Genomic DNA, 14,840 nt, shown 5'->3' on the forward strand with positions numbered 1-14,840 from the left:
TTTTTTTTAAGTTCAGTTGCCTTGAAGGTGGTTATCAGCAGTGGGTCCACCGCAGTAGGTAGAACTTTGAATCTACTCACTGTTGGTTCACAGGGATAGCTCCATTTTGGCCTCCCAGATTTTGTTTCTCCAAGCTGGGAAATTGTAACAAAGTGAGTATGGCTGGGTAACCTACCCGAGAGCTTCCCAAGACAGCATGGAAAATTTATCTAGATGTTTCAGGGTATTTTAGTCAAATTTTCCTAATAGTTTCTATAGGTCTGTCTCTAGGGAAGTAGTAATCCCTTTTGCACATGAATACTCTAATTGCTTTATTTCTTTGTGCTTAACAGCAACCATTCATAAAAGACTTGCACAGTCTGATACTGCAGACTGATACCCGATTCCACATATTTCCTCCCATTCCTATCACACTGCAAATTGAATTTAACATTTGGAACTTCTTGGTGAAAAATTATTAGTAAAAGGACTCCCAAGTATAATAAAATTATTACACAGTTTTATTTTGAAGAACATTTTGCATTTGTTTTAATACAAAATGATGTAGGTCAAGAAATAATTTACAAACCTTTAAGTTCTTATCCTGGCATTGGAAATAAGAATGATTTCAGAGGAAGTCTGTAAGCTATTCATAGGAAACTGTCATTATGTACAAAATATTTATTGACATGTTTTAAACATCACATTTGTAAAAATGTGAACTGAATTGCTATCTAGCATAGGAACTACAGGTAAAACCTGATAAGATAACTTGTTAGAACAAGTCATTGTTATCCAGTGCTAACAAAATAGACAGTAGCTTTCAGGGTGTTTTAATTATCCTCCAAGGTCATTTCAGCCTCAAAGACATTTCAGGGTTTTACTGCATTGTGAACAATATCGAAGCCCTCTCTTGATTGCATAAAAATAAATCTTTGAAATAGTATACACAGAACAACAGAAAGGTAGAGGCAATAAAATAATATATTTTTATATCAAGGTTTTTGGTTCTGTGTAGACTCATACTATCACATTTCTTCTCTTTCCAAGCAGAGAAAGTAGTACTGAAGTAAAGCATTTTCATTTACCTGTGAAGTATTTTCTGCTCAGATATTTCCTGTGTCAATTTAGGGTATGTAGGTATTACACTTTGTCAAAACTAATTGTCTCATGACAAATACCCTGACATGAGTTTGCCAAGGCTTTTGGGTTTTGGGGTTTTTTTCATGGGATTATTATAAAAATAAAATTAGAGCTTACTTTTCAGTCAAAAAAAAAAAAAAGTTGAAATTAGTTTAAATTGTTAAGCTTTCCAAGTATAAGACTGAGTAGTCAATGGTGCATCCCTTTTGCAGAGAGATTCTTTTGACTCAATTATTAAAAAAAAAATCTGATCTCTTGCCAAGTTCAAACTTGACACTTTATCCCAAAAAGAGATTTACACTGAGAGGTGGCTCTATTTAAATATTTATGCTATAGATCTATATATTCCAAGTAAAAATACTTCTATCTAGAATTCTGTGGAGAGTTACAATAATTAGGGTCCATAAATATTGCTGCAGTTCAATTACGGTACAATAATTACAAAATATAGAACATCTCTTTACAAATACAAATCATTGTATATTACAATTAATTTACAATATTTTCTACTATATAATTTTTAGCAAACTATCTTATCTAATTCTACTATAACCTGGTTGCAAGTGCATTAGTAAGAATGCAATTATTCCAGTATATTTTGCCCTTAACATGATAGTCAGAAAACAGACCATCTGAATGATATTTTCCTATGTAAACTGATGTTACATATGACGGATTATTCTTTATATAACTTCTTTTTTCCAACAATCTCTAACAGGTAGAGCATGACAAATTGTATTTTAGAAGAGCATTAAGAAAAGAAACCAGGAGGCAAGTTTGAAAACAATGTTAGAATGGATATGCAATGGGTAGCTGATATGCTTTGAGCACTGAGGTAATGACATTATTGGTTGTCATCACTCATCTCATGTTGCTGTTTCCCACACAATCCTGTGCAAGACCTGTACAGACATTGTCACTGACAAAATCCTGCTCTATTAGGAAGGACAGCAGCACAAGGTTGAAATACAGGCAAGATATTACACCTCAGAATCCTGCTCTAGCCCTCAAAAAACTGATTGTCACAATCTGCTTGGTTTCAAAATAACCTTATCCCTACAGAGGAACTGAAGATTCTGTGGGAGGAGGTTTGACCAACTGCAGCTCTGTTCACATTTCGGCAACCTGGAGATAATAAATTTATTAGTTATGGCTTCCTTGAGGTGTGACATCACTCATACAAAACTTAGATTGGTTATTCACTCCAGCTAGTGCCTAGCATCTTGAAACTATGAGGCACTTTTTCTGTTATTAGAACATTTTCCTTGCTAAATACTATAAGCTTGTAATGCATATCATTTCATCAGCTAAGTCTTCTTCGTATCGTCCCATTTCCGGCTCTTCGTCGCTGTAGCCAGGACCAAAATCTTGAAGTTCATAATCTTGTCTGCTTAAAATTGGAAACATATCCCCATTGGTCCCATTGCTGATATTTCCATTGAGAAGGTTACTTGCTGCACTCTCCATCTCATCAATAGTCATGTCACATGCATCGGCAATCTCGTGTTTTGTAGCCGAAACAAATTTAGGGTCCTTTGCATACCTTCCTAGGCCTTCAGATATAAGTACCTGGCAGAGGGAGGGGAGAGAGGGAGAATTTCAGTGGAATTACAGAACAACAGATCATAACATTGCTCATTGATGGAAAGCACTAGAAACCCCATGCTCAATCACTGGAGCAACCCACAGCCAAACTGTACAGGTAAATAACAATTAAATCAACAATGAAAAGTCTCAAAAGCACACCATGATGTGTGATAATGTAAGTGGTGCTGCAGTGCATCTGACACTTCTCCTTAGAGATTTGGCAGGAGCCTTCATCAATCATCAGGTTGATACACTAGAGACAACAGTTAATATATATCAGATGGTGCAGTTAGAACAATTGTCTGAAATACAGAATTTTATATCCTCTCAGTACTTTAGAGTTCATGGAAAAAAGATGTTGAATTCCCATTTGTAAAAACAACAAAATATATTGTTTAGCTCATAGCAATGGAAAGGAAGTGATGAATGGAAGATACATGATTCTATGATTTAGAAATGCTGCACTTCAAATCTTTTTTAATTCAAAAGGGAATTCTTAGCATTCTTTAGTACGCCTAAAAATCAATCCTTGCTGTTGTTATTCTCTTCTTGCATTTAGTATACTGAGTCATGGAGTTTTTGGTCTTTTATTCAGATTACTGCAAAAATGAGGATTTATTTCAATAGAAGAACAGAAATTACTTCCTTATTGGCATTGTGGAAGGATACTTCAGAACTGATGCTCATCTAGAAAATTTAAATTTCAAAATTCTGAAGTATATTTAGTTCTCTGATCAATCTCTCGCTAATGTGAAGATCCGGATTCAGCAGAAACCCTTTACTACACAACAGTTATGAATAAATTCCCCTCTTTACCTAAAACCAGTTTGTGGCTATAAAACTAAAAGTCCATTTTCAGAGAACTGATGTGAATTTAATTATGTGCTTTTAAAAGTGTCCCCCAAAAGTGCACGGACAGGCACTCCTGGCTCCCTCGGGGGCTCCTGCAGCACTCACCGCTTCCACCAGGCTGTCTGCACTCCTCTGCTTGTCGCTGTGTTTGTGCCTGAAGTCGTTGGGGACAGTCAGGCTGGCTGGTGTGAATGTCCTGTAGGAAATGTCGGGGTCATCCGTGTACCAGGAGCTCCTGTGCAGGGAAGGCAGGCTGCCGTTCATGTGCTCTGTGGAGTCAGCCCTGTCCACCTGGATCAGGGGGGTGTAGTAGGGGGAGCGGTCCCTGTTGGGAGGGGTGGCAGGTGGGGTGGCCCAGGAACGCGTTGAGCGACTCGGTGAATGTTTATGAGCTTTGCTGGAATCCAGACCTGCCACAGCCATCACCTGGTAAAGGGAAGAAGGGAAGAATTTTAGAAGTTAGTGATTTCAAATACTCAGTTGTACTCATTTCTCACTTCGGCAGTTAACTCAAACCAATTTCTCTGGCAGCAGCTACGCAAAGTGAGCATTTTCTCTCGTGCAACAGCCATGTAAGAGGAACAGGACTGAAACTGGCAAATTGACATAACAAAATGGTACTTTTTCCATTTTATTCATAACACCAAATCTTCTACAATATATTAAAGAAAGCAGAGTATAAAAACATTCCTTCTGTCCAGGACAGGATAGGAAGCTATCAGCATTTGCCAAGCTGGGCACTTAGCCTCAAAGGGTGTCTATCTTGTACTTGCAAATTGTCACAAATGGAGTTGAGATAGGAAAAGATTAATAGACAGCTGCTGTATTATGCAGTCCTGGTCAAAATTTAGGCCATGGAGACTCTGTGAACACCCGGAGTCAAAGGGGCAGGCTACTCATCCTGTGTTTTGTACAAGGTGGATGTTTGAGAAGCCTTTGTCTAGCAACGAACATACCAGTACTGCTTCAAACAACACTGAAAATCAGGAGCACGACGTACAGGCTGGAAAGATGTAATTCCCTGTTAGTTAAGGGAGAGTTTGAGCTTACCTGCTGTTGCATTAGGTGAAGTGGCAAAGCCGTGCGATGGTGAAAATTAGGAGACAGTGGGATGTCGTCCTGGCTACTTTGTCGGCGGAGGCATTCGAAGTTAAAGGAAGATCGTCTGTGTGCTACAGGGAAACCATAATTCATTAGAAAAACAAAATATTTTTCCTCAAAGTCTATTATTTCCAGAATTCCAGGGTGAGTGAACTATGATACAAATAAAAACAGATCCTCCAGTAAGAAAGAAGTTGTGCTAATAGAAGCAAGCAGCTGGTTAAAGGACAGATTAATCACATAAGCAAAAGCAACCCAAGGCAGAAATCATAGAAGCAACTTAACATGTCAGAATTGGAAGCAGCTGTTTCAGAAAACAAGCCTGTCTGATGCAGCTGACTGGCTCAGACACTCAGCTGCAGAGTTTTGCCATGAACTGCTGTGACTTTCTTCTTTCCTCTCCATGGCTTCAAGCTCTTGATTCTAATAAACCGGATTTCCCAAAGGAAATATGACATCTCCAGTTCTTTGGAAGCAATATGCAATATGTAAAACCATATCCAAGTCAACATAGGTTGTCAATTTCTGATATTTATTCTATTTCTTAGGACAGTGATCATCCATGGTCTCGGCAGCTAAATGCACTTTCATGGTAAAAAAGAAAAAGTAGAAATCTAAACTAAATCAATACGTTTGGCTGATGTGGAGATGTTTCAGCTGACCTTGTTGAAAGCCTGCAGAATGATGGGAAGTACGTGGGAATTATTCCCCTATGCCAGCTTCAATGCACAGAAAGCCTGGATGCTGAACTGCAGCTGGAATCCAGATCCACCCTCACAGCTGCAAGCACTGGAGTTGGACACTGGAGAGAACCTGGCTGTACCAAGTTAAGTGCCATGGAGTTATGGCACCCCACAGTTACCTTCATGCTGGATACTAACAATCAAAGAGCCACTGAACTAAAATAGGCACCTCCACAAGGTGATTCTGTCCAACTAAAGCAAACTTTGCCTCTCCCTTGTCTCTGTGGCAAACCCAAATACAGCAATGTGAGCCTTAGCTCCTGGTCCTAATATGCTAAATCTCCCAATACCAAAATGTATAATAAGCAACCCCAAAAGCCCCTTCATCCAAAACAAGGCACTTCTTTGCACATGCCTCTCTGCAGAGAAGAGGCTGAAAGAAAATCTCAGTCATTCCTCAGTACACTTCTGGAAGCTCCTCAAACACTTGTGGTGATGAGTTTGGTACAGGAACATCCAGAAAGCTTGGCACAAAGCTCTATTTACTGTCTGCAGTACGCAGCCAAGGCACTGGATGTTATGTTCACTTGCACTGAATCAGGTGCCAGCAGGAACTGTTCAGTGCAATGCTGTATGTCCTTTTTTTTTTTTTCTTTTTTCTTTATTTATGTGAGACAATCAAGGCTTCTTCCCCAGGCCAAGCAGCCCATAAACTAATTACAAATAATAGATTGGAGATTCTTTTAAAATCTGCTCAGATACTGAGCTGCTAAAATCTCTCAACTCTTTTCCTGAATATTACATAAATGGCTATGACAGGAGCTCTGGCACTGATTGCTCTTATGACATTACACTGGTGAAAATCAAGGACTTCGTAAATTGCCCTGATGCAACTTTGATCAGAACTAGGTCCTCTTATCCTAGCATATCAAATTTAGTTTCCTGCAGATGAGATAAAAAGCATAACTTCCTCTTAAATAAATGACAGCCAAAGACCGTCATTAAAATTTTATCTCCAAGACTGCAGTTAGAGGAAACCTTCAACCCTCCACAAGAAACACTTCCATGGGCAGATCCAAGACAATTTTTATATGAAAGTTTTTCTCCTGCAATCTGTGGAATGGATATACAAAGCATCTATCTATTTATTTGGCTTAAGATTCCTGTGCTATCAGAAAAGCTTGTAGAAAGATGTGCAGGGGTCTCCTTTCACAGTCTCTCCTTCATCTGCTGTATTTCCCTTCTGCTACTGAAAGACAGCAGCTTTCTGTGCCCTTCACTATTGTTCAGCTGAGTTATTTACTCTCTGTGGAGCAGGACTCATTCTTCCCCTGTGCCCCTTCAGGGCAGAAAGCCAAACAGCAGAGAGCATTGCCAGTCTTGTCATAAGGAGCTGGGTGCCTAAAGTGTAGATCCAATACTGGCAGTACTGCTAGAGAATGCTACCTTTATTATATAAAAATATATTTTGCTGCTGCCTTTTCCACAGCTTTCTGTAGCTTTAAACAGTCTGAGACTGTACCTCAGATATAAAATTATCTCAATACACTTGAGACAAGAAAGAACCTTAAAAAGAAGCTTTAGAGTGCTTTTGCACTTTTAGTGCCACCCAAAGTATTTCTTCTCTATGAAGTGTCAGAGGTCAAAGACCAAACCCAAGAATGCTGAGTCTGTGCCTAGTTTCACCAGAGGATTAGCACTGCTAATCTCTGCAGTATGGCCTGGAACATACAAAAACAGAATTGCAAGATAAGAAGCATAACATTTTGTAGAAATGCAGATAAAGCAATATTGTTCTTGAGATAAGGAAAAACCGAGGGATAGATATAAGCAAGAGAAGAAATGAAAATTAAAGAAACGGGGGGGAAACATCTGTTGACAATGCTAATTCTACCTATAAATTGAAATATCTTCTCCCTCAGAAGAAATAGAATTTTAAGCATTGTTCCTAAGATAGCAGAATAAAGTACCAATGTTAATCTGAAATAAGATGCTTAAAATTCAAGTTTAAAAAAAAAAGCCTTTTTAAACTGGAATCTGTCTGAATGCATTTGGCTTATTTCAGATTTGCAAACAAATTGTCCCTAATGTACTTACGTGGTGGTGTTGGAGGTAGCAGCCGTCTCCTAGGAGATCTTTTTGTATCATAACAGATCTGTGAATCATCTTCCTCAAAAAAACCATGTGGGTGATGGTAACCTTTGGGTCTCTCAAAATCTGAGTCGTGGCAGTGATACCTACAGTGGTAATCATATCTATGCCTGCATTAAAAAACAATAAAGAAAACAGTCTTTCAGTGAGTTTTTGTAAAGAGTTACAAAATTAGTTTCCTTCTAAAAGATTTTCAAGTCTACTCTTTCTCCAGCAAGATAATTAAACACTGCATTCTATAATTGCACAACTCAGGTTTAAAATCCAGTTTCTGTAGGATTTTGAGAGAGGGCATATACTTTTGTACTAGTGCATTTACATGGTCAATTCTCAGGTTAAATTTTTAATCATATTGTATTTTCAATTAATTTATTCTTACCAGTACAGGCAAAAATGTAAGTTCTCAGTCACACACTGCTTAAAAAAATAAAATAAATACTCTCTTCCAATCCTGCCATGCTCTCTTGAGAACTGTGGGTAAGGTGCAGGAGCATAGAAGCTCAGAATGGATTTAAGCCTCTTACATTCTGGAAATTCTCATGTTTTCAATCAGATCTTGGAAGGGTGTTACGTGATGCTAACTATCATACAAAATAAATTAGTGACCTGAGAATTTAGAAAATTTAGCTTTCATGCAAATCTCAGTTTTTATGCAAAGCAAAGGGATGTAGATTAGGGTGCAATCTGGCCAGAGTTCAGCTGGTGAATGTTCAGCAGAAGAAGAAGGAGGAGAATTAAGCATGTCTGGCACTTGAACATTTGCACTTATGGAGCTAAGATAAAATGACAATAAATTCATCTACTTCTGGGCTGAACTTGAAAATTTTAAAAACTGGACAGAAGTGGAGCTTTTTTTTGAGATTCTACTGAATGTATTCAGTAGAAGGGAAATATTCCATATTTGGAATACTCTCCTTTCCTACTGATCATTTCCCATTTCAGCAGTTGTGGAGTATTAAGTTCATTAGAGAATTTGCAGAGTGAGTGTGCATAGCTTAGTGAAGCCTTTACATCTATGTACTTAAAATACTGAAATATATTTGCATGCCTATTTTTTTTAACAAATACTTTTATTTAACGACAACATTTTATTTAACAAATATCCTCACCTGTTTCCTGACAACATACTGTCATCTTCATAATATTCTTCTCCACTGTAATAGTCCTGCTCTCCCAAGTAATGATCATCATTGCAATAATCTTGGACTTCATGTTCTTCCCGGCGAATGGTAGGTCGGCGCCCATCACCAGTGTCAGATCTGTAAGCAGCAACAAATAATATTTTTTTTTCTATTTATATCAATTATTTATTGTTATTTTAGACACAGGAAAAGAAAAAGACAAGCATTAACAACTCTCTAGTTCAGAATGTGGTGTTACAGCAGTGCAGAGCAGTGCAGTTCAGAACATAAATGATGTATCTGTTTCTTAAATATGGCCTTCCTTTATTTCCTTATGGTACAATAGAAAAACAATAAAAGGATGCTCGTTGAAATCAAATACATTCAAGACGTTTTTACATGATATACATTGTCATTTGGAAAAACTGCCTCTCTCCCATGCCTGAAGTTTGCCAAATGGCTCAAATATTTAGAAGCTCTCACTGAGGTATTCAGAAAGAAATCTGAAATGGATATGCAAATCTAGACACTAATACAACCACTGAGCATCTATTTACCAATGCACTTCAATTAAAACAATAGATGCTATATTTTTAAAAGTGTCTTAGAAAATATTCAGACAGAAGACCAGGAAAGATTTTGGGTCCCCTATAAAAGGAACTGTACGCATTAACATTTATCAAAGCTAACACCAGTGTTTTTTCTCGTCTTGGTAAGTCAATTTTTAACAAGGGCTAATCTAAGGGTGTGATCTTTAGCCTGTTGAAAACAGCAGAAACCTGCCTGGAATTTCAAAAGGGCTTGAATAATTTTGAACTTTACCAAAAGTTTGTCCTTTCAGAACAGGCAGTAAAAAAATTGGCTTAAAATTGTCACTTAAGTTACTGAACATAGGCATTGTCATACAGTTAATTTAGAAAAAAACAGGAAAAGAGAAAAAAAAAAAAAAAAAAGAAAAGCTCCCTGTCCTCTTCAGTTATGTCAGAACAGTATCAACTCACCTAATATATGTTTCATAGTAGCGTGTTCTATCCAGGTAGGCCATGAAAATGAGAAAAATATTTTAAGAACAAGTAATTTAGAGAAATTCTTTAGTGATTACAATGTCTGTGCTGTAACTAATGATTTCACTTTAAAGAAAACTGCTACTTTCAAACCCTAGTGAAGCTTCATGCATTTCCCATTCATCAGAGCTAGATTTTAAATACAGCTCATACAGAAATTAAGATTCAAATTAATTTCACTTAGCTTAAGTTTCCTATAGTGTATTTATAAATTTATCTTAAAACAAAGACATATTTAAGTTTACCTCCTACTGCTTGGCCTTCTACGCTTCTCGTGGTCGGTCCTGGAGTGTGAACGGTAACTGTTTTCAGATCTGTGCTCACGATTCCCAAAACTGGTGTGTTTTCCATGGACTTTGGACACGTTGGCATTATTGAGATTGGCATTTGTTGAGTTTGGGACATGCTTTCCTAGCGAGTTGTGATTATGGTGGTTGTGGTACACAGAGTTTCCTGCCTGATGATACATGTTTTTCTCAGTATCGCTTGCAGAGGGGATTGAAGGCCGCTGGACATGTAAGGGACGGTGTGTGGTGTTGATTTGCTGAAATGAATCTCGTCTGTCACTGCTAATGTGGTTTATGTGGTTGCCAAAGAGGGCACCATTCCTCTGTTTTAGGGGAAGAGAAAGAAAAGATTATATCAGATACCTTAACAGAACATACTCTTGACAGTGACAACTTATTTTTCTCTCCTACATGCATAGAAAAGTAGCAATTCAAGTAACCTGTGATTTTTCTTTCTAATTTTATGATGCTTCAGATGGGATCTCCTGAAGTGACAGAGATGTGATTGTGGTGATGACAATATTGTATTTCAGAGTCAAATCAACAGTATGCTGTGATCATTATTCTTTTCCACACAACTAAAAGTGACATATCCAGCTTTCTCCACATTTTATTACGCAGGAGAAACCTAGATTCCCATACATGAACATGCACCAGCTTCCTCACAAAGATACTTAATGTGTTTGCTTAATTTCTGGGAAGGCTTTGGTGGAGTTGTCTCCTGCTGTCCCGGAGCACGGGTTTGAGCAGGTGTCACTCAGACAGGATGGAGTGCCATGCAACAGCTTGCAAGCAAATCCCAGGAAGGGAACATTCAGCTCCAGTGCTTCCATTCTTTCTTCTCACAGAGGTACAAGAAAGAGGAGTTTCTGTTTGTCAGCCCTGGGAGTGTAATGGATGGTGAAAGAGAGGATGAGGTGCTAAGTTATGACTATGACATGCAGCTCTCTTGGACACCTGACCCAGGTTAGGGAGCCTCCCTGTCTAGCCAGGTGTGGGTCCTGGATGACAGCAGTCTGAGTTGCAGCTCAATCTAGAGAAGACAGGAGGTAATGATGGTTGGCAGAGAAATGCATCTACTGATGGCAGCTGAGGCACCGTCTCCAGTGCCACATCCTCCTTTTTGCAAAGGACAGTAGCAAGCTATGGGGCTTCTGCTGTAATTCCTGCAGAAGCGTGATTTTACACCTGCTTCTTCTGAAATGCTTGGGAAAAAAATAAGTTTTCTTGCTGGCTGACAAATGGTTTGCAGACTGCCTCTGATTATAGCACCAAATTTACATGTTTGCCATTTAGGACTAAATAGCATAAAGAGGAAACCTTATCTTTTTTTCTAATTGATTCTTATTGATATCCCTCATGGGATTGGAAATGGCACTTATATTTAGTTGACCTCTATGTAACCCCACGCATTCATTTTAAAATACAAAGTGCCGTGTCTTTTGTGGTTTGCTTGCATAGACTTTCATTCTCTTCTTCCTATCTACCTGTGAAAAGGTTAAACCCAATCTCAACCTTGCCACTATCAAAATCTGAGATGGCAAGGTTCATCTCAGGTTCATGTCATACCTTTTGATAGGATTTGCTTAAGAAAAAATAAGAATTAGTGAGAAAGAATTAGGGGCAGGAGAATCACCCTGCAGGAACTGCTTCCTAAATTTATGAAGAAATGCAAGTGTCCTGATACTATAATTTTTATAGATTTATACATAAAATACACTTATTTATAATATATTTATATTTCCTGATTTGAGGGGCTTAAAAGTATTACTATTATTATATTATCTAATATTCAAGGATAAGGTCATTCTTTACTCTCATATTATACAAAAAACAATTCACATGGTTGTGTTCTGACATTACTTTATAAACATCTTCCTCCTCCTCTGGATTGTTTTCCTCTGGTTCATCATCTTGCAAGTCACAGGATATAGCTCGGCGTATTTCTGGGCCAATATCATGAAGTGTCCTTAGTCCTGCCTAAATCAATGACAATACCATAACACATTAGGAATGCAAATTCTTTTTTGCTCTTTAATTACAGGTGTTAAATTTATTTTAAAGGACAATTAACAGTTTTTGAATCCTGACATCCACAGAGGATGCATCCTGCTGTAAGTTCCTTTACTGTTATTAATAAAAGGTTTATGTATTCCAGTGCCACCCTGGTAGTACTGAGGTGATCATGTCTTTATTATCACAGTGTAGATACTGACTAAAACACCACTGATGTTTATGGACTCCTACAGAAGAAAAATTAATCTTATTAAAAGGTATAAGCAATCAGCAAGAAATATAATAAAATGCATTTCAATGAGATGTATATTTAATGTTCAAAACATGTTTGCAGCCTGTGTCAACAAAGGAAACACAAGGAGATCTTTGCTATAGCAACAGCAGTTTTAGCAGAGCTCAGATGGAAAAGAAAGCAGTGAAATAATTCCAGCTCATCTGCACTGCACTATGATTTGCAGATATTTGGTTTAAAGCTTTTGCTTAGGACAGAAAGCCATTGAGTTACAGCAGCAGAGGCTCAGTGTACATCGGTTCATGTTCCTCTCAAGTTTGCTACCACAAGCAACATTTAGGAAAAGGGATAATGCTGAAACTGTCCAGGACAGACCTGCACATCAGGGAGGAGGGAGATGAGATGTCATACCCCATGCCAAGAACTCCGTGCTTTGTACAGCCCTTACTGCCAAAAGGAGACATTTTTCCTGATTTAACTCTGGCTGTTATGGAGCAAAGCAAGAAACACAAGCTCAGTTCTTCCCAGCAACTTCTTTTATCTCCTCAGGTTCAGAAGAAATCCAAGATGTGTATGTTTAACCTTTTACTACCACTATACTTACACTACTAAAAATCTTGCACAGCACTTGGCTCAGTTTTTGATTATGATCCGAAAACCTGATCTATTCTTTTTTAGCATTTTTGAAGGATATGTGAGGGTTGTCCCAGCACAACATTGACATTGGTATGTTCCTTGCCCTGGTGTAGCACGAGGATGCATAGAGAATTTTGTAGAGAATCCCCAGGAGCACACCCAAAAACTTCTGCTCAAAACAGAAACAGCTGCTTTGCTGGGGAGAAAAATGGCATTTATGCAGTGTGGGCAATCAGAAGCTGGAAAGGAACAAACCAAAAACTTTGAATCTTAATGGTGTAGATTTACTACAGGCTCCACTTCAGGTTTCACTCACTCCAGTATTTCCCTTCCTGGAAAAGGTGCCTGACTAATCATATTATCTACATCTATTTGGCAATTCAACTTCCTTCCTCGGGGATGAACTTTGAGAGTCATGCTATAATTGAACAAGGCTCTAAAAATCATTTACTAGTGAGTTAATATACAATACTCATTTCATGAATACATTGTGCTTTTGCCCACTTCTTATGCTAATTGCATAGTCAAAACCTCAGCAATGTTGCTAAATGTCATCATTTTGCAAGGTGCTAAAGGGAAGCAAAATTAACACTTTATGGTGCAGCCATTCAAGTGGAAGACCAGAAGCTCTATTTATTTAGCAGAAACAAAGGCAGTATTTATTTACTAGAGGACTGCTATTATATTTTGGTTATTTGACCATTAGCTAGAAGAGCCACTTGTATTTCATACTCACTACCTGCTGACTTTGGAGCAAAGAGGACTAAAAAGAACAAAAAACCCTCAACTGTCACTTCAACATAAAAATAAACTGAGCTTAGTATGAACAGAATACAATTTGAGAACTGCTAAAATAAGGAAATTAGCAACCAGAAAAATACCTGAATACACCTACACTGCAGCACTGAACATAAGAGACACAGCAAAATCTTGATTGCCCAGGGTTTTTCATGCTCAAGGAGCGCATCTCTCAGCTCTGGCTGAGTGTGCTGCTCTACAGCTGCACAAAAGCTCTGAGTTTTCCGTCAGCCCAGGCTGCCTTTGAGCTGAGCCCTTCTGTGAACACAGCACTGTCAGCAGCACCAGACAAAATTTAACTCTGACAAAAATCTACTAGCTCATCCTCCCGTCTGCCAAATTGTGACAAAGCCCCACAAATATATGCCTGGAAGCTGAGAAAAGCCACGCGTTTGACAGCAACACACTGAATAGTAATTTAATTTTGATTACATTTCCAACTGCCTTCTGGCTTATTTCTTGGTGAATTACCCCTCCTTTACTCAAGAGAAAGCAGGCAGCCTTTATCATCTCATCTCTCTCCAGTAATACTCATTTCCAAGTAACAGACCTCTTGCATTTATGCATTTATGCAGTCAGCAGTGGAAGAAAGAAACCTGGATCACCATATGCAAAGGTAAATGTTTATGACACTAGACCCTGCAGATTTATTCACTCACTGCCAGAACCGAAGCTCTCAAGCAACACCAGTCGACAGAATTGAAATATTCCTCAGTTTATTTGTTCTAATGAATGACCTACGACAATTTTGTGAGCTCTCTCCTTAAAATGACCACTCCCACTTACTGTCTCATTTTACCTGTTGCAATCCAACAGCATTCCAAGTAATCTAAGAAACATTCTTATGATGGGGAGCACCACATAATGATACAAATGCTCATGCTGAGCTCTTACTGACAAGACAACTTCATTAGATCAGTCAGCTACCACTGAAGTGGGACTCCCATGAAAACACAGGAATTGGTACTTTTATGTCAGTAGGAAAATCCCTTCTTTGAATCACACTTAATGTCTTCCACGAAGACTGAAGAGACAGCATGGACTGATCAAACATTTGACTTTACCTTCAAGTGCTTCAAAACCAAAGATCTCTTAAACAAAAGAGCACACACAAACATCCAACAAACCTTCCCCACATCCCTTCTTTAGTTCACAGGGAAGAAGGGTCCATCAGACACACGCTTCCTACA

The 14,840-nt window shown here is 38.3% G+C and overlaps 1 protein-coding gene across 16 annotated transcripts in view; it reads right to left on the bottom strand.

Moving 5' to 3' along the window:
• Nucleotides 1-477: 477 nt before the first annotated feature.
• CACNA1D (calcium voltage-gated channel subunit alpha1 D) overlaps nt 478-14,840 on the bottom strand; it is a 167,970-nt gene continuing 153,607 nt past the window's right edge. For all 16 annotated transcript variants that reach the window (XM_088171546.1, XM_088171537.1, XM_088171545.1 and 13 more), the window contains 8 exons: nt 11,832-11,948; nt 9,927-10,291; nt 9,619-9,645; nt 8,606-8,755; nt 7,443-7,606; nt 4,612-4,733; nt 3,667-3,987; nt 478-2,691 (listed from right to left, as the gene is read on the bottom strand). In XM_088171546.1, the coding sequence (XP_088027672.1) occupies nt 2,398-2,691; nt 3,667-3,987; nt 4,612-4,733; nt 7,443-7,606; nt 8,606-8,755; nt 9,619-9,645; nt 9,927-10,291; nt 11,832-11,948 (1,560 nt within the window). In that variant the 3' untranslated portion in view covers nt 478-2,397. The remainder of the gene's footprint in view (nt 2,692-3,666; nt 3,988-4,611; nt 4,734-7,442; nt 7,607-8,605; nt 8,756-9,618; nt 9,646-9,926; nt 10,292-11,831; nt 11,949-14,840) is intronic.

This window comes from Sturnus vulgaris, chromosome 11 (assembly GCF_052056855.1).
Source record: "Sturnus vulgaris isolate bStuVul1 chromosome 11, bStuVul1.hap1, whole genome shotgun sequence".
NCBI classification, from domain to species: Eukaryota; Metazoa; Chordata; class Aves; order Passeriformes; family Sturnidae; genus Sturnus; species Sturnus vulgaris.